This window comes from Pteropus alecto, unplaced genomic scaffold, assembly GCF_000325575.1.
Source record: "Pteropus alecto unplaced genomic scaffold, ASM32557v1 scaffold72, whole genome shotgun sequence".
NCBI lineage: Eukaryota > Metazoa > Chordata > Mammalia > Chiroptera > Pteropodidae > Pteropus > Pteropus alecto.
In genome coordinates this window covers 22,969,453-22,995,688 of record NW_006436811.1, presented here as the reverse complement: position 1 = coordinate 22,995,688, position 26,236 = coordinate 22,969,453, and the positions used below count along the sequence as shown (strand labels likewise).

The following is a 26,236-nucleotide window of genomic DNA, read 5'->3' as shown; positions in this document are numbered from 1 at the left end:
GCTTTCATTTAAATATTTTAGTGACCTCCTTCTGAAACCATCTGTCATTAACTCCTTCCAGAGGCAAGGATACTAGAGTTAGGTTTCCCAATCTAGAATCCTCTAGATCCTATCAACTCTTCATCTGCCTTCTTCCCTAGAAACTTTTCACTCTAAACATTCCTCTTTCCTCCCAAACATTATTTTTCCTTTTTCTTTCATCTTCTACCCCATTACTTAACCTCTAGAGTTTTCTTCTCTCCCACAAAAAAAAAAAAAACCCACACACAATTTTAAGTCGAACGAAAATAGCAAAGCAATGTATAAAAATATGTAACTCCCTCTCCATTGCACATTCAGTACATTTCAGTTGCAAATTTTGTTCTATATAAACACCATCTTTCAGTTAAGAGCTGAAAGCCCAAGGACCAATCTGATTTTTATCCTATGTAGGCTTTATGTAGTACATACCACGTCAAAGTGTATAAATATGCCGTATAGTAAAAAGCAGTATTAGGCTTGTCAGCTGCAATATCTAAGAAACTTACCTCTAAAATCTTATCAAGGAAGGTTATAGCAGCAGTATAATCCGAGCTTTCAAAAGCATCAAGTGCCTGTGAACGCAAACGCTGCATTTCATCAGATTTTATAAGTTGGGACTGGGCTTCCTTTTCTTCATTTTCACTTGGATTAGATTTGAGCTATAAGAAGAAATTAAACAGGTTTTTAATCTCTTCAGTCTAAGATTCATAGTACACACAATGACCTGACCTTCCAAATACATTTATTTAGGGAAGAGGGTAGAGACACTGGCAAAACTGGCTTGTCCAGTGCCTGGCTTCCGGTGCTGACCACATGGGAAGCAATAGCAGGTTACACAAGAGTGGGCAGTGGAGCTAGAGTCAAGACCTGGGTCTCTCAAAACTTATCAGAAAGCAACAATATTTAGGAATGTGAAAGGAAGAATGAAGGAAAGTGCCATTCTCACTTTGAGGTATAGCTCTAGAGAAAATAACTGTAGTTTTATGCATTTTGCCTTCTAATTCTACTTCCTATGTATTTAAGTTTAAAATAATTTTAACAAAATATGAAAAACATAAGGAAACTGAGGAAGAGGACAGTTTGTTAGAGGTTATAGGACAGAAAAAGATTTGCTACCATAGGGGCTAAGATGTAATAATGAAGAATTTACAGGGAAAAGTAAGAGAATCATACCTTATTAAAAGGCTTATAATGTGGTTTTAAGAAGTTTACATTATCTTTTTTAAAACAACATTATCAAGGTATAATTTATATATCATAAAATTCACTCATTTTGAGTGTGTGATTCTTTGGTTTTTAATAAATTTACCGAATATGCAACCTTTGCCACAGTTTGAGACCATTTCTGTCACCCCAATGAGATCTCTTGTGTCTGTTGACACTTCATCCCTGCTCTCAGCCCAATCTCTTGCAGTGACTCTTAATTTCTTCCTCCAGATGGACAATCTTAAGCTTAATGGCTCAGAAAAATTGGATGCTTATGTTAAAAAGCTACTGACTTTTTTTAGAACTTTTTTCTTTAAGATTACAGTTTATCTGCAATAATTCCTGAAATCTAATATTCTTATTAAGATGAGAATTGTGGTTGATGGGTTCCAATTTTGGGTGAGGTGCAAACAACAGTAGATTATTTCTAGAAATGTCTCTCCTTCAACTGACCAGTCATACTGCTTCCTCTTTTAGTGGATTCATTTTTTAAAAAAAAAATACTACCACAGCCACCTGGCAGGAGAAAACACTCCAAACAAGAAACCTTAAGATTACTATCACTTGGTAGAGACTCTGTTATTTCTCCATTTGTTTTTAGGATACTTTAGGTATCCTATTTTGTCTGTATAACCCTGGGCTTTTAAAGGAATATAGACAGGACTCCGAGTATTCATAGGTAATTAGGAACTTGGTAAACTAAACTTGCTCTGAGGAAGGGCTGTCCCTGCATGATTGAATTATCCAGTTGAAAGGAGTCGCATTATCCTTGGGGTGGTCTTGAATACTTGTGATAGACCACACTGGAAGGAGTATAAATGTGTGTGCATTGTCACTTTGTTCTTGGTAAAAGCAGAAGTTTATTGATAAGTTGTTTCTTATTTGTACGCAACTGCTCCCTTTTGAATAGAATGTATTAGACTGCCTCTTCTGGATAGAATTTGCATCTTTTCTCTCCTAAACTTTAGAGTCTTAATCTCTTCCACATAATTGTTCTTGCTGGAAGATGAGGGGTGAAGAAAGCCCTAAATCTCAAGGTTGAGGATGGAAGCTCAGTCTCACTTCATGCTTAGACAATGAGAACAGGAAAGTAGCGAGCATGGGTCATCCGGGCCTCTTTGAGATTGGAAGGGAGGGATTCTTCCAAAGAGGTAAGAATGGAGTTTGAACTTACTTATAATCCTGAAGAGTTTCACAGAGGGTTAAGTGAGATGAAGATTTTTCACTCTTACCACAAGGTTGCTAACTCCTCCCAACTGCCCTCATGTTCCAGGATATTTACACGCAGAGAGCCTGGTCCCTACTGGTATTTCCCTTTCTCCTTTTTTCATTTGCTATCCCTTCTCTTCAATCTATGACAATATTTTAATTCTTATTTCTTACCATTTACTATGGTCACTGAGCTTTTGGATAAAAACTCAAAACAGCTACAGGATGTGGGATTTTTAAAAGAGATAAACTGCTCTATCTAATCTAATCTAATCTAATCTAATCTAAATACACCCCTATTTCTGAGACCTCAAATGAAAACAGTGGATTGGTAGTTGTGGTGGGCAGACTTCTATGATGCCCCCAAATGATCCCTACCTTCTGGAACTGAAGGCTTTGTGTGCTCCCCTCCCCTAGACTATGAGATGGAGCTTTAATTCCTTTTAACAAAAAGAAATCAACAAAGGTGACAGGATGTCACTCCCTTAATAAGATACCATGCACTGTGACTTCCATCTTGTTGATTTCCTCTGTCAATCTCTTGCCTTCTCACTGCTGGCTCTAATGAAGCAAACTGCCATGCTATAAAATGCTTTACTGAGAGGCCCACGAAAGAAAGAACTAAGGGAAGCCTCTGGCCAACAACACCGGAAAAAAAAACAGGCCTCAGTCTAACAGCTCAAGAAAAACTAAATCCTACCAACAATGAAGTGAGTCTGGGAGCAGTTCCTTCACCAGCCACACCTCCAGGTAACGCTTGCAGCCTTATCTGACACCTTGACTGTGCCTGTGAGACCCTGGAGCAGAGGATCAAGCTAAGCCTGCCCAGGTTCCTAGTCCCATGAACTGTAAGATTATAAATGTGGGCTGCTTTAAGCTGCTTAACTTTGGAACAATTTGTTCAGCAGCAACAAGTAATTAATACAGTAGTGGTACCATTTCTCAATAGCCAGGTTGTGAATATTTCCAAACAGATTTTGTATTATGGTTTTAAAATAAAGTCTAAAGGGGGGGTGGGGGGGGGAGGTCGGGGACAGCTAAGCCCAAATCCTGACATCACTTTTTATCTGTATGTTATCTGCATTTTCTCCACCAATAAAAGGGGGGAATAATAATACCTACACCCTGAACAGTAGTAATTGAAGAATTAAGAAGATACTTTACGTAACACAGAGAAAGTACTACAAAAAAATGATAATAAAAATTCCAAGCTCCTTTTGTAAGTTTTGTATAATATATAAATTCATATATACTCTCTAGTAGTGTCTCCAAGACCTTAACACTCTTCTATCCCTTCTCTTCAACCTATGACAATATTTTAATTCTTATTTCTTACCATTTACTGTGGCCACTGAGCTTTTGGATAAAAACGCAAAATAGCTATGGGATATGGCATTTTTAAAAGAAGTAAGTTGCTCTAACTAATCTAATCTAATCTAAATACACCCCTATTTCTGAGACCTCAAATGAAAACAGAAGATTGGTAGACGTGGTGGACAGACTTTTCAAACTCCTTTCTTACCTCTTTGGAAGAATCTCTCCCTCCCAAACCCAAAGAGGCCCAGATGACCCATGCTCGCTCCTTTCCTATTCCCATTGTCTGAGCCTGGAGTGAGGCTGAGCTCTCCAGCCTCAAGGGGTCTGTGGGGACCAAAGCATATGTATATAAAAGATAATGAATCCATTCAAAGTGTAAGATAAGCCAATGGATTTCATTATAACAGAGAACTACAAATTCACCAATAAGATTTTAGAGTCCGCACTGCAACCAACCTATCTATAACCATTCCTGGAGGTTCCAAACAATATCCACAATCATCTTAAAAGACTATTAAAAAACTCTTCCTTTTCCAACTGCTTATATGTGTGAGGTCACATTTTCTTCAATAATACTTCAACCAAATTATAAATCAGATCTGCAAATCTGGTTGTCTTCAAATAAGCCAAATATTAGAGAGACTTGCAAAAATGTAAAAGAATACCACTCATTACTAAATTTATTATTTTTTAAAATATACTATTTTCATGCAAAAAAGTTATATTAACATAGTGGATTTATTATTACTTTTTTGAACTTTTATATTTGAGTTTACTCTTCATTTAACTTTTAAAACACTACTATAGTTGAATGTTATTTTTAAATTAATAAATATTTTTAAATTTTGTAAAATTAATTTCTAACACTGTAAATACTGATAAACAAAAGCCCTTTGGATTCCTCAACATTTAATAGTATAATGGGATTCTGAGACCAATTCTGAGTACTGCTGCCCTAGAGAGATTCAACATGTTCAAGGAAAATGGACAAGAATATGCACTGAACCTGATAGAGTATAAGCTGAAATATTCGTTAAATTCATTTTAAAACCTACCAGAAATGAAATAGAAAATTTGAGTATACAGTTAATTTCTCCTAATTGTAACATTGAAAAAAGACACCTTCAAGATTCCAAAAGACTCTTGTTCCATCACACAGTTTTAATCAAACCAACAACTTTCTCAAGGCTCATCTCCTCGAGGCTTCCCTAACTGTCCTATACCAAGGTAGTAATCGCCTTGCTCTAAATGTTTAAACCACTTAAGAAGCTCTTAATGATGGAAGTAACCTAAGAAATCATCTTGCCCAATCAACTCTTCACTTTACAAATGAAAATAGAGTCTCACAAATGGTAAGTAACTTGACCAACATCATACAGCTAATAAGGAGTAAAAGGGAGGTGGGTCTCCCAGTTTCTAGTCACTCTCAATCTCATCTTATTATCTAGATACACTTATGTTGCTTCTTTCAAATATCTCTGCACTGTTAATTTTTCACATATTTCGGGCTCATTTCCTCCAACTAAAGTGTTCATTGCTGAAGAACAGGATGTATGTCTTAATGTCTATTCTGCATACCTATTTTTCTTTTCCATTTAATACTAAGACTATTAGTATTAAATAGTCTAATATTTAATAGATGGAGAGCAATCATGACAGCAGAAAACATCTATTGAGAGCTTTCTATCCTCCAGGCACTATTCTAAATTAAACCTAAAACCCGAAAGGACCTTTCAGATTATCTCCATTTTACATAGGAGGAATCTGTGGCTCAAAGTCATTTCCAGAGCTTACATTCTTAACTATTCTATGTAACACTGACATCAGACGTGCATCTGCCTACTTGACATGTCCAAGAGAACATCTTAATGGCATATCAGTAAGAAGCCAACACAAAATTCCATTTCCCATCTCCAACCTACTGCCACCGCCAACGCCACCACCACCCCACCCTCTTCAATAAGTGGCTCCTCTTTATTATTTAGGCCAAATCCTAGGGGTCATATTAGGTCATGATAGTTTCCCCTTTTCCTTATGCAATTTTATTGCCTTCCTCTTCTGCCTCACATCTGAGCAAACTGATAAGCACACTTTAATCTCTTTCCAAGTGGGATGAGTCTTCAAACTGATGAAGTCTTACCAGTAGCCCGACATGACTACACATGCACAAAAATGGTCAAACACACTCCAGTTGAGTTATGAGCACTGTTGGTACTATAGTCTTTTAAAATGGTCATACACACTCCAGTTGAGTTATGAGCACTGTTGGTACTATACACAGAGTTTAGCTGTCATGTAAAATCTTCAAGAATATACACAGAAAGGCAATGAACAGAGCAGTGTGATATAATTAAAATGTAATTCTAAGTCTCAAATAGATCTTTCTACAAGCACAGAGTAAAAGTTATAAGAAAGTATTATTTAACAGCATTTATTATTTTAATAGTACACAAAATAATGTCTTACAATTGATGGCTCCTTGTATTTTGTGAATATGGTATATGATCCAGCATTATATATATATGATTCAAAGGAAAACAGCACAACTGTCTAAGTCATAGCACAGTGTGCTAACTTTACCTTAAATTATAACCAAGTTTATTTCATGCTTTTTATAAGTACTATTCCTTTTTCTTCCCAGTTCATAATACTTATTTTATAGATACTAACTTTGGTTACTTTTGATTTAGTTATCTTGAAAAAATATAATCATCATTTCTGAACTAAAAGATTAAAGATGGAAAAAACAATGCCTAAAGTTATGTTGACATATAGTGGATTTATGTTAGTTTGATTTGTTTTCAATTAACACGGTCTATAAACTACCATTGGAGAATTTATTTATTAAATATCCTTCCAAAGGTTTATCTTTGATTTAATAATTGCAGTTGGCACTGACATTTATCTAACATATGGTTGCTCACCACAATCAAAATTCATTTCTAGCTGTCAAAATAAACATTTAATTTGATCATCACCTTCATTGTATTTTGATCTGCCTCAATCTAAATATTTTCCACTTAAACCCAAAGCATGGTTAGCAAAGATAAATAAAGCAAAGATAATCAAAACACTGAACACCAAGAATAGATGAGTTTAAACTGCATTTACTGTATGTTGGATTTGGGAATTAAAAGGAAGAATTCATAGATTACAGAATATTAAATGAGTTGCTGAGAATTGGAAAGGTTTTATAAGAATAAGAAAGTCATATTTTCTCTACCCTTGCTTTTCCCCTAAAAAATTTCTCTCTGGGCTTCTATCTCAGGGAATAGCATGGTACCAATGTGACTAATCCAGAAACCTGGGCATCGTACCTAATTCTTCCTTCTCCCTTACCCCAATCACTGCAGCTCTCTTGAGCCAACCTTCTAAATGTCTATCTGTTTCTCTCAATCCCCACCTACTCTAGCCTAATATTTGCTTCATTAGGTCACACATGGATTACTTAACTGCAGCAGCTTTATTATCAGACCGTCTGCTTCTACCTTTGGCTTTTTCCAACCCATTCTTCACAGTAGCCTGGATTTTATTGAAGCAAACATCTGATCATGACATTCCCAACATAAATCTGCCATGGCCGTAAAGAACCAGCATCTGGCACTACATATGTCCTATTTGCAATCAGACCCCTGCTTCCCTGTCCAGTATTCTCACATCCTCTACTGTGCTCTTACTGGAGGCATCGTTTTCCTAAATGACAGTCTTTCTCTTGCCTCTGGCTTTGGCACAGGCTGCTGCTCACCCTCTGCATGAATTTATCCTTTTAACATTCATATTTCAAATACAATCTCTCCTTTAAGAAAGCCATTCTGACTCCCAGTTAAGTTAGATGACACTTCTGTACTTTCCCACAGGGCTCAATCACAGCACTTATAATATGGTACCATATTTGCCTGATTGGGTCTTACCCTGGTATAATCTCTCCAAAGATTAGGACTAGTTCTCTTTGTCAGCAACCCTCTAACACCTAACATTCTGCCTCGCAAATGTTCAAATGCTCACGGAACAAATGACTGTATGCACTGAATACAGCAGGAGTCATCAAGAGCTCAAAGACAAACTAAACCACCTAAGATCCTGTTCAGGACTAGGACAGCCACCTGAGGTGATGCTTCTTTACAGGTGACCCTCTAGCAGCAAAGTAACCTATATACAAAAAGTATAAGATTCTCACTGTAGCCCAGAAAGACTAAGCATATTCAAACTTCTGTTCAATTATGTAAAATATAGCTGAATATATCTACCTGGTTGTATTTGGTTCTTTAGTAGTAAGATGAAATCTTTAGTATGTTTAATAGGCTGATAAACGCTCTTAGATATCATAAAAAGCTCATTTACCTAAGAACATATAAAGTGAACGAGAAGTTATTATATGTCATCTGTAGTCACACATCTTTAAAAATTAAAGTATAAAAACTCTTTAATTGGTAAAAAGAAAAAAATATAGTCATAACATGACCCAGAAATCATCCAATTTATGGTACCAAACAATAAAGATAGAATTATATCATCTATTCAATTTCTGTGCTTCACAGTGAAACAAATGAGGTACTCAGGGAAGGTAAGAACTTACTTGGCAAGGCCACTTTATACTTTTCTTCCAAGAGGTAACAAATATTATCAGTTTCTAATACACTTTCCCAGAGGCTTTTGTCCATATACAAGCAAATACATGTTTCCACACTTTTTTTTCCTGCAAATAGCGGCACATGTTCTGTACCATGTGAAACACATACACGTTTGAACCCTGTGCCCATCCATATTCCACAGGAATAGCCTTCAAAGGATGCATACAGTTATTAATTGTAGTAGAGACAGAACAGTACAGTGCTTAGGAGTACAGGTTCTGGAACCTTAAAACCTACTTGCTTACTAGTGGTGTAACCTTGGGTGAGTTATTAAACCTCTCTAAACATTTTCCTCTGATGTAAAATGAGACTCCAGCGGTCCCCCTTTATCCGAGGCGGGTATATGTTCCAAGCCCCCCAGTGGATGCCTGTAACTACAGATAGTACAGAACCCTATATCTATCTATCTATCTATCTATCTATCTATCTATCTATATCTATATCTATATCTATATCTATATCTATATATATCTATGATAAAGTTTACCGGTTCTCTTTAGCATATCCGAATTGCCAGCATCACTACTTTTGAGCTTTAGGTACATTATTAAGTAAAATAAGGGTTACCTAAACACAAGCACTGTGTTCCCTCAACAGCTGATGGCTACTAAGTGACTGACAGGTGGGGAGAGTACACAGTGTGGAGACACTGGACAGAGGGATGGTTCACGTCCCAGATGGTACGGAGAATGAAGGGTTGTGATTTCCTCACACTACTCAGAATGTCATGCAATTTAAAACTTATGAACTGTTTACTTCTGGAATTTTCCATTTACTATTTTCAGACCTCAGCTGACTAGGAAAAAAACACGAAAAGCAAAACCGCATATAAGGGGGGCTTACTGTACCAATATACCACACCCTAGAGGTGGGACAGTAATTAAGTAAAATACTCCATGCAAATCACTTAGCGATACGCCCCACAGATCCTGAATGCTGTGTAAAACAAGGCTGAATGACAAAGATCTAAAACCTGAGGTTCCTGCCTCTTGTTCCAAAACTTTTTTTCTTCATAATGTGTGTATTCAATTTCACAACAAGGAAAAGAACTATAAGCTCTAAATAACTGCCACTTACACTAGTTTTATCTAGCACACGATAAAAGTTTTTTGTAGTTAGAAATAATATTTAACGCAATTTTTATTTTGCCTTTTAATCGACTATTTTGAAAACCTAAGTCTATAAATCAACACCATAAATAATTCTTGTTAATAAATATTATTCTTTCACACAGACACACATTCTCTATAATAGACTCCAAAACAAATGGAGCTCCAATAAGTATCTCTGGGCAGTGTTTTTCTTTTTTTCATCAATACCTCTATTTATAAGTACAAAAACTAAGACTTCATGAAAAATTAAATCCATGAAATGTTTTTCTTTCATAATACAGCCAGATTTTTCTGCAAAAGCTGTGTTTATATTTGCAATGTTAACAGTATTATATGACTGGAAACATTTTCCTCAAGTCTCATCAATATTGGGCTCTATATTATTCATTTATTTTTGCTAAACATAACGAATAATGGTTCCTCTGAATAGTTCCAATGATTTTGTCTTCACTTAGGAAGACTGAACATGGTAGATATAGGCTTTTGATTTGCATTTCTTATACTGTCCACCTGATAATATTCTTTTGCCATTTGTCCAGTAGAATCTAACGCTTAAAATTTAATCAATTTTATATACGTTAACTGATAAGTTCTTCTCAATATTCCCATTTCATCATCTTGTCTCCCCCTCTGCCACCCTTACTCTTGGGATACTGTACTTACTGTTCAGACAAAGGATATGCATGTGAGATTTTCTAATTATTATTCTGATTTTTAAATCCAGGTATTCCAGATAACCTAAATTTACATCAAATAAAACCTACCATAAAATACTTCTCAAATACATGAATTCTGCATTTGACTTTTTCTCTAAACCAAATCCAATCTAATTATAATTATCCTTACATGCAACAAAATTGTTATATAAAATTTTTAAATGGCTTCTGCAGTGTTAAGATTTAACTTGGTCTCCCATCTGTAATACCCATTAAGATTTCTCTCAAAGAATACAAAGTACTTCCCTGATGAAGTAATCATAAAAATATTTTAATATGAAAATTGGAAATAAAAACACAATACCATTTTAAATTACTCCAGGAAAAAAAAAAACACGTAGGTGTACATTTAACAAAACATATAGGATCTGTACACTGTAAGTTACAAAATGCTGATGAAAGGAATCAGAGAAGACTTAAACAAATGGTGAGGCCTACTGTGTTCATGAATTAGAAAACAACATAATATGTCAGTTCTCTCCAAATGGACCTATAGGTTTATTTCAATTCCTATCAAAGTATCAGCTAGGCTTTTTGTAGATATAGACAAGTATATTCTAAATTTATACGGAAAGGCACAGGCTGAAGAATAGCTAAAACAATCTTGGCAGAGAAGAATAAAGTGGGGAGGAATCACTGTACCCACTAAAAAGGATTCCTATAGAGCTATGGTAATCAAGAGAGTGTAGGAATGGCAAAAACATACATCAATGGAACAGAAGAGAGAACCCAGAAACACACACACACACAAACACACACACACACACATACAATCAAAAGATTATCTTTAAAGATGCAAAAGCAATTCAATGAAGGAAAGAAAGCCCTTTCAAAATACTGTGCTGGAGCAGTGAGACACCCAGAGGCAAAAAAATGAACCACAACCTAAATGTCACACATTATACAAAAATTAACTCAAAATATATTATATACTTGAATGTAAAACATAAAATCATAAAACTTTTACAAGATAACATAGGAGAAAATCTTTGAAACCTCGGGCTTGATAAATATTTCTTATAGACATGACACAAAAAGCATGATCCACAGAAGAAAAAAGAAAATTGATTAATTGGACCTTCTCAAAATTAAAAACTTTGCCCTCTGAAAGACCCTGTGAAAAGATGAAAAAACAAGCTACAGACTGGAAGAAAACATTCATAAGTCATGTAAGTAATAGAGTTTCTAAAATATATAAAGAACTCCCAAAACACAATAGTAAAAAAGTAAACCATCCAATTTGAACATGGGCAAAACACATGAACAGACATTACACTAAAAAAGATTTATAGATGGCAAATATACATATGAAAAGTTCATAAGCCATTAAAGAAATATAAATTAAAACAATAATGACATTTACACCTCTCAGAATGGCTAAAGAAAAACATAATGACAATACCAAATACTGGTGAGGATGCAGAAGAAGATAATATGGCTTAAGCACTCTCAAAAGCGATTTGGTAGTTTCTTATAAAACTAACCATGCAATTACCAAACAACCCAGAAATTGCACTAAGCATTTATCCCAGAAAAATTAAAACATATGTTTGCATTAAAATTTTTACAAAAATGTTGATAACTGTATTTTCGTAATAGCCAAAAAATGGAAACAATCCAAATATCCGTCAACTGATGAATGAATAAATCCAACGTGTCATACACATACTATGGAATACTCAGCAGTTAAAAGGAACAAGATAAGTGATATATGCAACATTCCAGATGAATCTCCGGGGAATTATGCTGAGAAAAAGTCATTTCCAAAAGGTTACATACATTTGAGTCCAACACTTTTGAAATATTAAATTTTAAGAAATAACAAATTAGTGATTGCTAGGAGTTATGGACGAGGGGCCAAAGGATTATGCAAGGGAAGTGGGTGTGGTCATAAAAGGGCAACAGGAGGGACATCCTTGTGGCAATAAACTGTTCACTCTCTTGAGTGTGGTGATAGTTACAGGAAAAGGTATATAGAATTAAACTATGAATACTAGTAAAACTGAGGAAGTCTGAATGGACTGGTAGATTGTATCAATGTCAATAGCCTGGTTGTAATATTGTACTATAGTTTTACAAGACGTTATCACTGGGGGGAACCAGGTATTGATTGGGTAAAGGGTACAGCGGATCTCTCTGTATTAACTACATTTTTATGGGAATCTACAAGTATCTCAACAAAAATTTCAATTCAAATAAACTATCATTTGATTCAGATGCACATTCTCATGGAAGAATCCCAAGTAGTAAGGAAGATCAGATAAACATAAAATGACATCTAATGTTACTGAGACCACAAGACAGCTTCCAATTCAACACAATTAAGTCTAATGTTTTTGGATTTGTCTACATATAACTTAGGATTTTGACAAAGCCTGTAATATGCCCCCAACAAATCAAAACACTTTATAGTTTCTCAAGTAGCCATATGGGTAACGCAAAATTCTCTTTTAAGAATGTTTCATTTCCCCTTTCAAATCAGATAGACTGCTTCCCAAGTAACTTAAAGGACTTAGAATAACTCAAATGACATCCACATATTCTCACAGAAGACAAAACAGAACACATGAGCTACATGAATTGTTTGAATTATATATTAATTCCATACACTTTACCTTCCATCAGTTAAAGTGATTCTTTAAAGTCAGCCACTAAATATTAATTCAAGAACTGTGATTCTTATATTCACAAATAATTTTCCCTTTTAGCTATAAAATTATTAAATGTCTTCTTATAAAATATCCATTTAGTATGTTCATTCAAAATAACATGTTCATAGAGCCAAATTCAAATTGAACTTAACTTACCACTTTTTTAAAATCATCTTCTGCTTCATCAAGTTTTCCTTGTTTGAGTAATAAGTGACCTCTCTGTAATCTTGCCTAGAAAAAAAAAGGGTACTCTAAGTATTATGCATTTCTAAATTTTCTTTAAACACAAAGAACAAAACTAAATAAGCTAGTGAAGTATTAGTGAAATATTTATTTTTTTCAATGCCCATTTGACTTGGCATTCTAAGAATAATTCCTGGAACCAATGAATGTGTATAATTTTTGTTAAAGTACATTTCCTTAAAAATATTTTCTGCTATATCCCAAAAAATGAAATATGTGTCCCACAAAATCTTGTACATGAATGTTCACAGAAATAGCCAAAAAGTGGAAACAACCCAAATTCCCATCAACTAATAAACCAATACCAATAAGCAAACGTGATATAGCCATACAATGGAATATTATTCAGCCATAAAATGAAGTACTGATACATGCTACAACATGAATGAACCTTGGAAACATTATCTTAAGTCAAAGAAGTCAGACACAAAAGTGTATGATTTCATTTATGTGAAATATTCAAATTAGGCAGATCCATAGAGACAGAAAAATAAATGGTTGCCAAAGGCTAGGGCAGAAATAGTAATGACTGTTAATAGCTACCCGGTTTCTTTTCAGAGTGATAAAAATATTCTGAAACTAGACAGTGGTGATGCTTGCACAACCTTGTGAAAATATACAGGTGATCCCCAATATATGATGGTTCAACTTATAATTTTCTTTACTTTATAATGGTGTGAAAGTGATACACATTAGAAGTCATACTTCAGTTTTCGAATTTTGATCTTTTTCCAGGTCAGCGATATGGTACAATACTCTCATGATGCTGGGCAGCAGCAGTGAGCCACAGGTCCCAGCCAGTCCCACAATCAAAAGGGTAAACCACCAATACACTACAGTGTACTGCACTGTCAGCATTTTCTGGATGCTGTTTTGTGTTTTTGCATCCCATCATATCCACAAAATGCCCACCTGTGTGCCAGTGTGCTTTCAGCTGTATACATTAATGGTGAGTGAGTACCCATACAACTATTCTGTTTTTCACTTTCAGTATTTAATATAATGCATGAGATATTCAACACTTTATTATAAAATAGTCTTTGTGTTAAATGATTTTGCAAAACCTTTAGGCTAATGTAAGTGTTCTGAGCGTGTTTAAGCTAGACTAGGCTAAGCTATGATGTTCAGTAGGTTAGGTGTATTAAATGTATCTTTGACTTACAATATTATCAACTATGATGGGTTTATTGAGACATTACCCCATCATAAGTCAAGGAACATCTGTACTAAAAACCACTGAATTGTACACTTTAAAAAAGGGTGAATTTGATGGCATGTGAATTATATCTCAATTTTAAAATGCTATTTGCCATCCTAATAACTTTTTGCCACTACAATAAAAGTTGTGTGATTTAGGACTTTATTAATCAAAGCTCTAGAAACAGTTTTGTTTTATTAATTCTCAATGTAAATATTTACTACACTATATAACCAGAATATCAATGCCTTTCCTTTTGACATCATCATTTTCTCCCCCTCCATCTGAGACTCCTTTTCTTCTAATATGTATAATCCCATCTCTTCCAAAAATACCAACTGTCTGTTGACCAAGGTCTACCATGACAGAAACCACATGACTCTAGTGAGGATGACAGAGTAGGTAAACTGAACTCACCTCCTCCCATGATCACACTAAAATTACAACTAAATTATAGAACAACCATCACTGAAAACAATCTGACAAGTAGCTGAACAGAAGTCTCATAACTAAGGATATAAAGCAGCAGCCACGTCAAGACTGGTAGGAGGGTGGAAACATGGAACAGGCAGGTTCCACACCCATGGAGTGACAATTAAGAAGTGGGAGGGATATCTCAGTGGCAGAGGTCCCAGCTAAGGAGCAAAGGGGTCACGGCCCCATACCTATCTCCCCACATCAGGGCACCAGTTCCCATAATGTCCAGCTGTAAAAACCTGTAGGGATTGAATCCAAGAAAGGCAAAGGGCTGCAGGAGACTGAGACACTCTGCTCTTAAAGGGCCAGTGCAAAAACTCATTCTAAGCTCCGGCACATGAGCAGCAGCTCGAAAAGAGCCAGGAACCTACAGGGAAGCACTAAACTAACTTCAGGGCAAGGGCTAGAGGGGCATAGGTCAGGGCAATTCCCTCTGGGAACAGACATGCTGTCAGAACTATTCTTTTGTAGGGCTGTACTGAAACCCAGCGAGCCTGGCACAGACGGGTGCTAGATCTGTGCTTTCCATTAACCTGGTTAACACTATTCACTCTGCACTTGTGATTCCCTAAGATGCCACCCCACCCAACTCAATTGCCAGGCCTGAGCCTCTTCCGGTCACCCCTCCACACAAGAGGCCTGCTTTAGCTCATCCTGCGAACATTCCCAAAATCTCTAAAAGGTCCACAAACTCCAAACAAGCAGATAGATATCACCTCACACCTGTCAGAATGGCTACCATCAATAAATCAACAAATAACAAGTGTTCACGAGGATGTGGAGAAAAGGGAACCCTCGTGCAGTGTTGGTGGGCTGGTACATTGGTGCAGCCAATGGAAAACAGTACAGAGGTTCCTTGAAAAATTAAAAATAGAATTTCCATATGACCCAGCAATTCCACATCCAGTATTTATCCAAAGAAATCCAAAATATTATTTCAAAAAGATATATGCACCCCTATGTTCACTGCACCAATATTTACAATAGCCAAGACATGAAACAACCTGAATGTCCAACAATAGATGGATAAAGAAGATTTGGTACTTATACATACATTGGAATATTAATCGGCTACAAAAAAAGAATGAAATCTTGCCAATTATAACAACATGGATAGATCTAGAGTATATTAGGCTAAATGAAATTAGAGGAAGACGAATACCATATGATTTTACTTATATGTAGAATCTAAAATAAACAAACAAACAAAACACACAAACTCATAGATACAGAGAACAAATTGATGGTTGCCAGATGAGAGGGTGGTTAGGATGAAGGGTGAAAAAGGTGAAGGGATTAAGAAGTACAAATTGCCAGTTATAAAAATAGTCATGAGGATGTAAAGTACAGTGTAGGTAATAGAGTCAATAATATGGTAATAACTACATACGGTGTCAGATAGGTACTAGACTTATCACAGTGATCACTTTGTAAAGTATATTAATGTCTAATCGGTATGTTATATACCTCAAATATAACATTACATGTCAACTGCTATTGATTTTTTAATTTTTAAAACACAAAACCCACATCAATATTCCACTAAAACGTATATATTACTTTTGATACATAAAATTTCCCTAATCCTCTGCTCAATGCATCAATACACATAAAAAATAATATTAAAACTACTTCAATCAACTAATAGCTACTATAATACCAGGAAAATGACCGACTTAACCTTTGTGAAAGGTTGTGCTTACCTAGGTAAAGTAACAGATTGAAGAAAAATTTGATATTTGGGAATTCCATCTTAAAATAATAGTACTATTTCAAACCCAACATTCACCCATATCTAACTAGTTATCTCAAATTCTTTTTAGAATATGGCAGGATATAAACAATGAATGAGTTATCAAATTAATTTTGAAACCATCTAACTGGTACTATTATTTTAAGCCATTACACTGACCTGCCAATCATCAGAATACCCCATTAGACTGTAAATTCTTCCGCTTCTAAAGCTTGTTGGTTCCAGGGAAGAACTCTGTCTGATTCAGGACTGTACCTTAACCACAAACCACTGCTTAGTCGAGCTATCCCCTCTTCTTTATTTTTCCTGTTACAGCCTAACTGAAATTGTCACCAGTTACCTGACAGCTTCAATCATCTCATTTCCCAGCCTCACATCTTGTCCTACGATACATCCTCCATACAGCGGTCTTTGTAAATAACAAAGCAAAGGTCACTGCCAAGTTTCTAAAAATCATCCGATGTTCCTCTTTCACTCCGACCTTTGATACCAGGGACTTTGGATGTCTCTTGTTGTCTAGTCCACTATGTCACAGTGGCTTTCTATACCCTTCAGCTATACCCAGTATGTCAGTCCTTACCTTAAGAAACAAACTACTTCTTCTAAGTTCCCTTAAATTCTCCTTTTAAAAAAGTTTAAATGCACTTACTGCAGTGAAATCCATCTTCAATTCAATCACTTTACTTAAATCAGGAAGTGCTGCTTTCGATTTGCCCATAGCTAAAAAGACAGTAGCTCTCCGATAGTAAGCAATATAGTTATCTGGGTCACCATCTGAAAATAAAAACAATAAATGTTAGCTCTCAGTAACTTATTTAAAAAACCTAATCACCTGAATATTAGAGTTTGCAATTTTATTAAGAAAAGCATTAAGAAAAGAATTTATCAATAATGTGTCATGTTGCCTGGTGAGATCACTGCAAATAAATCCAGAACAGCAGTCAGCAAACTGTAGCCTCTGAGCCAAATCCAACTCACAGACTTCAAGTTAAGAATCTTTTTACATTTTTAAAGAGTTGTCAAAAAAATAGAAAAATATGCAACAAAGACTGCATGGCTGAAAAGCCTAAAATATTTATTATATTGGCACTTTAGAGAAAAAGTTCACCAAACTCAAGACTGAAATACTAACTATATTCAACTCAAAACTTTGTCCTTAATGAAATTTTCTTAAGTGAAACACTGACTAGGAAGTGAAATACTGACTGAAAATGTGGACTATGCACTATTCACAGGATTTTAGAAAATTATAGACTTCCAATTAAACTGATATACTTAATATGCAATCTCTGCTCCCCTGCAAACTCCAACTAATATGGCAGTGAAGAAATAAAGGTACAAACCTTAGGACAAAGAAGGAGAATGTAAATGAGTGAGAACAGAAAGCAACACAAGAGAAGTTAACAATATTTGAAAGAAGGAAAGCAGATGGATGAGTTAGGTTTCTAAGCTAATTCCACTGTGTTCAGCACCTATAGAGGAGTGAATTCAATTAGAAGGAAACCTCTCACTTCAAGAAAGCAACTTCAAAAAATATATATATAAATATATATATAAAATCTTGATACACACATACACACACACATCAAGAATGTTAAAAATGATCTTGACCAAATCCAACCATCTATCTTTAAAAAATAAATATCTATGCGCACAGGTGTTCATCATTATAAGATTTACAACTAAAACTCACTAAAAATTCTACCCCTGAAAGTCCTATCATGTGAAAAACATTACAATATTCTTTTCTACATGGAATATATATGGGAATATACATAGCAGGATAGTATATAATCATTCAAAATTATGGTTTTGAGCAGTTGTTAACAGCACTAAAAACTCCCTTTAGTACTGCTGGGGGAAGTTGGGGCAGGAGGAGAGAAGACCATACATGAAAGAAGATATACAAATGGCCGATAAGCACATGAAAAGATGCTTAATATCACTAAGCATTAGGGAACTGCAAATCAAAACCACACTTCACACCCACTTGGATGAAGGAAGGATGAAGGAAGGAAAAAAAGAAGGGAGGGAGGAAGGAAAAGGGAGGGAGGAAGGAAGGAAAAGGGGGGGAGGGAGGAAGCAAAAGGGGAGGAGGGAGGAAGGAAAAGGGAGCGGGGAGGGAGGGAGAAAAAAAGTATTGGTGAGGATGTGGAGAAACTGGAGCCTTCGTGCACTGTTGGAAGGAATGTAAAATGGTGCACTGCTGTGTGTGTGCTGGGGGTGCTCCTCAAAAATTAAACAAAGAATTACCATATGAATCACCAATTCCACTTCTGGGTATATACCCCCAAAAATTGAAAGCAAAGTTTAAAGAGATATTTGTATACCCATATTCATAGCAGCATTATTCACAACGGCCCAAAGATGGAAATAACACAAATGTCCACAGATGGAGGAATGGATAAACAAATGTGGTATACATACAATGGAATATTATTTATCCTTAAAAAGGAATAAAATTCTGATACTTGCTTCAACACAAATGAACCTTGAAGACATTATCCTAAGTGAAATGAGCCAGACACAAAAAGACAAATGCTGTATGATTCCACTTATACAAAATACCTAAAATAGTCAATTTTATAGAGAAAGAAATTAAATGGTGGTTGCCAGGGACTAGGAAGGTAAGGGAATCATAAATGAAGAACTACTATTTAATAGGCACAGAATTTCAGTTTGGGATGATGAAAAAATTCTAGACATGGATGGTGGTAATGGTTCACAACAGTATAAATGCATTTAATGCCACTGAACTATACATTTAAAAGTGGTTAAAATGGTAAATTTTGTTATATATATTTTATAGTACTAAACATTTTATTGTAGTAACATTTTTGAAAATTGAGTGTTTTAACAATTCTAAAAACTTTATTTTTTCTTAAATCTAAAACAAAATCAAACAAAAAACTCACACATGATCCCAGCTAAGCATCACTGAAATTTCTTTCCTGATCAACTCCCCTTGGAAGGCAAGGCAAGAAGAACAAAGTCAATAGCCTCTGTATAGGGTATTTCTGGCAAAATGTTGTAATTAGCTTGAAGAAAGAATATAAGAAACAAAGTAACTATATTTAGAACATATTGATATAGAATATTTTTAGGTGTAGTTTATATTTAATTTAGAATGTGAAATAAATTTTAAAAATATAGGTCTGGTCAGCATAACTGTCCATAAGAACTATTTGATACCTAAGGATTACTGTAACTTAAGTGACTGCCTCTGAAAGTAAACAGAAATTCACTATCTGCTCAGAGATGGATTTTTTTCTTTATGCTGTCCAAATATTCCAAAATGTTTCACAATGAACATCAAGTACTTTTATGTTCATTAAAAAAAAAAAAAAAAGTTCTCCATGACTTATTTATACTAAGCAAAGAATAAGAAATACCAGAAATAACATGATTAAGGCCTGGTGTTTATACCACACACCATCATCTTCATTTGTCCAAATCCTAAATCTCTGAGGCACAGCTCAAATAACTTACTTGATTACACATGTGAAAATAACTTTCCATTTCCTCAATTTCCATAACATTCTATAATATACATCCCTTACTGCACCTAACACTTACTACTACTTCCCAATATCAATTATTATATACAACTTCAGTGTAGAGAAAATGAATTCCTTGAGTGAATTCATTTTTGTGTCTTCATGGCACCTGCCCACAGGTACTGAAATAAAAGGAAATGGGAAAAAATTCCTGCTAACTGCAACAAAGGACACTCCTACGTCAAGCCGACACTGAGACCTGCCTGGGACAAGCAAGAGCCCCAAAGAAGTCAGCACAGACATGGCTCTTCCACAGACCTGCCTTCCACATGAAATCAGCAATGGCATTTTCAAAAACAGAGGTTGCTTATTTTGAACTCTGTAGGAAGTTATTTCAAGAAAGAAGAATGCTTATTACTAGCCTTGGGCATTTTATCAAGAAGGTACCTTCAGCAAAAATTGCACTAGACTTCTATTTGGAAAAAAACCTGACCATTTCGGTCTGTGCAGAAAAACTTCCAAAAAAGATTACGTATGACATAGCTTTTGTATTAAGTATTTGACTGTTTAAAATGTCTATGTAAAATATTTCTGGGACAGTCACTTTCACTTACTTTACTACATAGTTTTAGGTATTTTTAAGATATGAAATGGCATTGGAACCCAAATTTCAATTTATAACATCGAACCTACAAAAATACGGAATCAAATGGCAACAGCTCAACATATGAATCAAGAACTAATTTGCTTAGTGCCATAGGGTCACTTGAATGGCAAAACAGAATAGCCTTCCCTGGCTCTTTTTCTTAAAATACCAACAGTTCCTAAAACTAGTGTCCCTTCCTATATCATTGTGCATCAAATAGCAACTGAACAAGGACTGGTTTAAGAAATTCATGCTTCATTTCTCATAATACAAGATTTGATAACCTGACAATAAAAGTGACAATAATCACTTTTCCTATTATCCACTCACTATACAATACAGTTCATTATTTAAAATACTTGTGAGCCTACACATATACTTGATCTCATTTGAAAATGTCATTTAAATTGTTATACTGGTTTATTAGAAATTTAACATGAGAGATGGATTTGAGGTCTAAGCCTAAAATTATCAAACAATTCAAATAAAAGAAAATTAGCCCTAAAAAAAAATACAACTACTATCTGGAGAAAACACATAAGAAAGCCAATTACAAATGATGCTGTAAACAGTGGTAGCAGGAAGCAGAAAGTACATCACCCTCGCGTAGACATAAAAAGTTTTTTTATTCTTGCTCCCAGCTAATCCAATCCCTTCATTCAAACTTTCACCTAGCACCTATCAGAGATTAAAATAACAACAACATAGTATCTATCCTTAAGAAGTTCACAATCTTTTGAACTGGAATGTGACCTTTAGGAAGTCACTAAAGCACTCTTTCTTTCTGCCTAAATGCGAATAGTAATGTCCATCCCCATTTCACAAGTGAGGTTTAAATGTGATGAGAAAGCCCCATATAGTTTAAGTGACAAATAAATGTAGACATGGATTTTGTTTTTTAATTTAGCAAAACTATACTGGTTTCCTTAAAAAGCAAATGGAGAAACCTATCATTTTAGACATGCGCACCATTAATCCACCGCTTTAGACATTCATTCATGCCAGATACACTGAAGATAGTCCATAGGTCTATCACAGAAATGATTTCAGATGTAGAATTCATTTCAGACCCGTAGGCCATAAGACCATGCTGTGGAAATGAGAGGCAGGGCTATTTTCACACCTGCATGGCAGTTTTCTCTAATGACAACTCTCTAAACAAAACTTTTGTCTGACTACTTCATAACACTAAATTAGTTGCAATTGTTTCAGAAGATTATTTGAAAAATGATAGTAGACACTTCTTTTTGAAATTACCGTGTTTCCAACAGATTGAGAATATTTCCCTATCAGTTCTAAATCTTAAAATTCCTGCCAAACAATATTTATATACCAGATACAAAAAATATTTCAAACCAAATCATTAATCTGTTCCACAAAATAGAAATAATTGTGTTGCTATGCATTTTAATATAGAAGCCTTTCATTGTGAAAAAATGTAATCATAAAACAAACCATGCCCAAGTAATTTTCAAAACGTACCAAGTAATTTTTCAAAAATGAAAATGGAAAAAGGGCATCAAAACCATAAATAATGTCAGCTGTAACATTATAATAAAAAATGACTCATTGATACTCACAATGCTGCTAGCCAAATTCTATTACAAACTTTAACATCAATTTCTAATCACAGAAAAAGTTAAAGAAATAAAGTGCATTACAAAATTTAGAAGTTGGGAGGTATAAACATACTTATGAATAAACATTTAATGAACTTTTTATATAGTCAGTTTACAGCAATGTATTAAAACATGGATGATATTTTACCACAAAAGATCACATATAACAGTAAGTGTGCATAACTTGGTAGTCGAGAAGTCAGGAAATCTAGACTGATTCATTTTGTTAGAGGCTCTCTCAACAGCTCACTGGGTTACCTGAAGTGGCCAACATGGCCATACTAAATTTGATGTTTGGTAAATGAGACAACTGAAATAAGAGAAACTACAGTACTTTTCTGATACCACTTCACCCCATCACTACAATTGTCATCACACACAATTTAAACTTTATTTTCTACAGTTATTTATGAACAATCAATGTTTTACATAAACTAAAATGATGACTGTCTCAAACCACACAGGTCTTCCTCAGAAATTACGATATGTGTATAGCGACTCACCAAAATATGAACAAAGTGACATCGCTATTCAAATTCCAAATGCACCAATCGTGTTTCACTTTCTCCCTTTACTGAATATCACAAATAAATTACTTTAGCTTTACTAATTTACATCTTTCAGTAAAGACAATATTTTATTGGGTATTTTGGGAAAGAACCAGCTCAAGAATTCTTGTACGGTGGTGAAGCTAAAGGAAAATAGGCAGTCATTTTAAACTACTTTAACAAGTATGCCATAGCTCTTAATGTTTCTGCTAAATGTGGTATTAAAGAATGCAAAGAATAAAGTATAAAATAGGTAGAAAGTATACGTTTCTGCAAATACCCTTGTGGTAGTAGGGAAGAATCAACTTTTTTAAAAAAACATGCTTTACCTAAGGTAATAACTTAAAATTTTTTAATTACCATGCTGCAGCACTGAAGACAAGTTCAAATCACCAGAAAAAGTGTGGACTTAGTAATGACACAGTCATATAGCATGTGGTCTCCAGTGAAAAGTAACTTGTGCAAATTGTTGTGCCAATTAACTACCACTACCCAAGGTTAAGTTAATCACTGAAATGAAACTTCCTAATAGAACTCCAATGTAGAAAACCCCTTAACATATCAATTCTGTTTTTAGAAAAGTCTGAATTTTCAGACACAAAAATTAGATTTATTTATATATACCTTACATACATAATTGTACCCTATTTTCAAAGAAATCTTTATATATATTATTCCTACCTAACCTTCACAAAAATTCCTTTTTTTGGGTGACAGTGAAAACTGCTGGGAATATGCAGGTAACTTCTTTAAGCTTACATTTTCTTACATAACTTGACCAATGTCACAGTATTAGCAAGTGTCAAAGCCAAGATTAAAATCTATGTTTCCTATCAGTATTCCAGAGAGCTAATATCAATAATAAAAATATGAGTTTAAGAAAAAGCATGAAAAAAAAATATTGCCAAACCAAAACCTAACTACATTTTGTTTATACAGTAAATTACAACAGAAGGATGACAATATTTCTGGTGAACAGAACCGTATCTTTTTAAAAATATCCTACCTCATCACTCTGCAGGTTGACTTGTCACTCTTAACCATTCCAAATAAGGGTGAGAATGTATAAGTAAATTTAAAAAGGACTCAGAAAAGTCAATGTCAAAAAAGTCCTAGCATAAAAATGTATGCAGTGACTCAGAATAAAACCCCTTTAAGCCTTCACTTAGAACCTATTTATTAAAAGATGTGATACATACATACATATACACACACATTGTGGAATTGAATATTACTCTGCCATGAAAAAAAAAAAAAGAAAATTGGCAATTTGTGACAACATGGATAGACCTAGAGGGTATGATAATGCTAAGCAAAATAAGTCAGAGGAAGACAAATAATGTATGATTTCACTTAAATGTGGAATCTAAAAAACAAATGAACAAACAAAACACAAAAGAAACAGACTCATAGATATAGAGAATAAACTGGTGGTTTCCAGAGGAGAGCGAGGTGGCAGGACAAGCAAAACAGACAAAGGGAATTAAGAGGTACAAACTTCCAGTTATAAAATAAGTCATGGGATGTAATGTACAGCATAGGTAATACAGTCAATAATACTGTAATAACTGTACGGTTACTACAGTTGTCATGGTTATCATTCTGTTACATGTAAAAACACTGAATCACTATGTTGTACACCTAAAACAAATATAATAGCATAGGTCAACTAGAATTCAATTTAAAATTTTTCATTTTAAAAAAAGAAGCCATTTATGGTGGTCATCTTGTTTCTCACAGTCCCAATAGATTAAAAGCTGCCGACAGCTGATGCTCCAGACAGACACAGGCGAGCAGTAAGAAGTAACGGCTTAAGGGATGGTGGGAGTCAGACCAACTTCAAGATCCCCCAAGGGCCTCAAAGTAAAGTAACTATTATATTGATAATCTCAAGTCATCAAGAAATTAAACTGTATTTAGTGAAAGCTTTTAAGAGGCCAGGAAATTATATAATACGGTGAGAAAAGTTTTCTGTCAAAATCATCTTGAATTATTCTTGGTACTTCCAGTAGTAGTAAATCTCAGTTACCTAGAAAATTCTCTTGTGCCAGATACATATGCGTTCAAGTGTTCTGCATTTATTTTATTAATCTATTTCACTCAGAATCCTGCAAATATTTTTAAATGTTTTATAAAACATTAAGTAATGTTTATTTTAAATGTCATCCAAAAAGAGAGCTATTAATTAGAATTCACTAAGATGACTACTGTTTTGGTTCCAAGATACAAACCTACCTACTGCTGCATGAAACTGTGATAAAGCATCGGCTAGCTGTCCAGCTGCAAGTAATTTCTTGCCCAATTCAAGATGTTTCTCAACATCTGCATTTACTCCACATTCAGCACCTAAAAATAAATTAAAAAAATAAGTTAACTTTTCGTGAACCAAGATTTAACTCTAAAGAATATAATGTTAAAGATATAATTATCTGCCTCTGACATATATCAGATGAGAAAAGTCACGGAAGCTGAAAAGTGACGAAACCTACAGAAAGTAAAAATAAAGCACAGTGCTTCATTTTACAGAGTATAAGCAACCCCAAAATACATGCATATCAACCTAGTCAGTGAAAACAATGTAATCAATCTACAAAATACAAAGGAAACTGCATCATAACAGTTGTAAAAATATGTTGAACAAAATTAGAATTGCTTTGTTAAACTAGACTCTCACCTTAATGAATATTATCAAGCCCATCATAATATTCAAGTACTTAGTATCTACAATGCACCAGGCACTAAGTATTTGGGATAAGCGTAAAAAACAAACAAAAATCTCTGACACTAGTGGCACCAGACATAAAAAATAAGTAAATTACATAGTATGTTAGGTAAAAAGTACTATAGAAAAAGTAGAACTGTGTGAGGGGGGTCAGGTGTGCTGGGGCTTTTAGTATTAAATAAGGTGGTAGAGAGTGGGATTCATTGAGAAGCTGATATTTGAGCAAAGACTTAATTGAAGGAAGTAAGGAACTCAACATGCAGATATATCTAGGAAAAGAGCTTTCCAAGAAGTACCAGCTAGTGCCAGGGTCCTACCTAAGTCAGGAGCATGCCAGGCATGTTCCAGGAACAGCAGGGAAGCCATGATGGCTACTACGAAGCAACAGGGAAACAGTAGTATAGATAGTAGCATGGGGTCAAAGAAGTAGAGGGCCCAACTATGAACAGCTTTGGTTTCCACACTGTGTAAAATGGGGAGCTACTGAGGAGAATAACAATCTGACTGACCAAGCCAATTATCAATGTGCTGCCTCTCTGCTTTGAATTCATCATTCAGAAAGTGCACCGGAGGTTTTAACTATTTCTTCTTTACACAGCACAATGTTACTCTCTATCAGAAAAGGACACTGAAGGGGCATTGCAGGAAGGACACCTTCTAGTTCCCACTG

The 26,236-nt window shown here is 34.8% G+C and overlaps 1 protein-coding gene across 3 annotated transcripts in view; it reads right to left on the bottom strand.

Annotated features, from left to right (window-relative positions):
- DNAJC3 (DnaJ heat shock protein family (Hsp40) member C3) overlaps positions 1-26,236 on the bottom strand; it is an 82,686-nt gene that overhangs the window by 39,153 nt on the left and 17,297 nt on the right. For all 3 annotated transcript variants that reach the window (XM_015590888.2, XM_015590889.2, XM_006913819.3), the window contains exons 2-5: positions 25,080-25,190; positions 17,184-17,308; positions 13,020-13,094; positions 528-680 (exon numbers count right to left, since the gene is read on the bottom strand). In XM_015590888.2, coding sequence (XP_015446374.1) covers positions 528-680; positions 13,020-13,094; positions 17,184-17,308; positions 25,080-25,190 — 464 coding nt within the window. The remainder of the gene's footprint in view (positions 1-527; positions 681-13,019; positions 13,095-17,183; positions 17,309-25,079; positions 25,191-26,236) is intronic.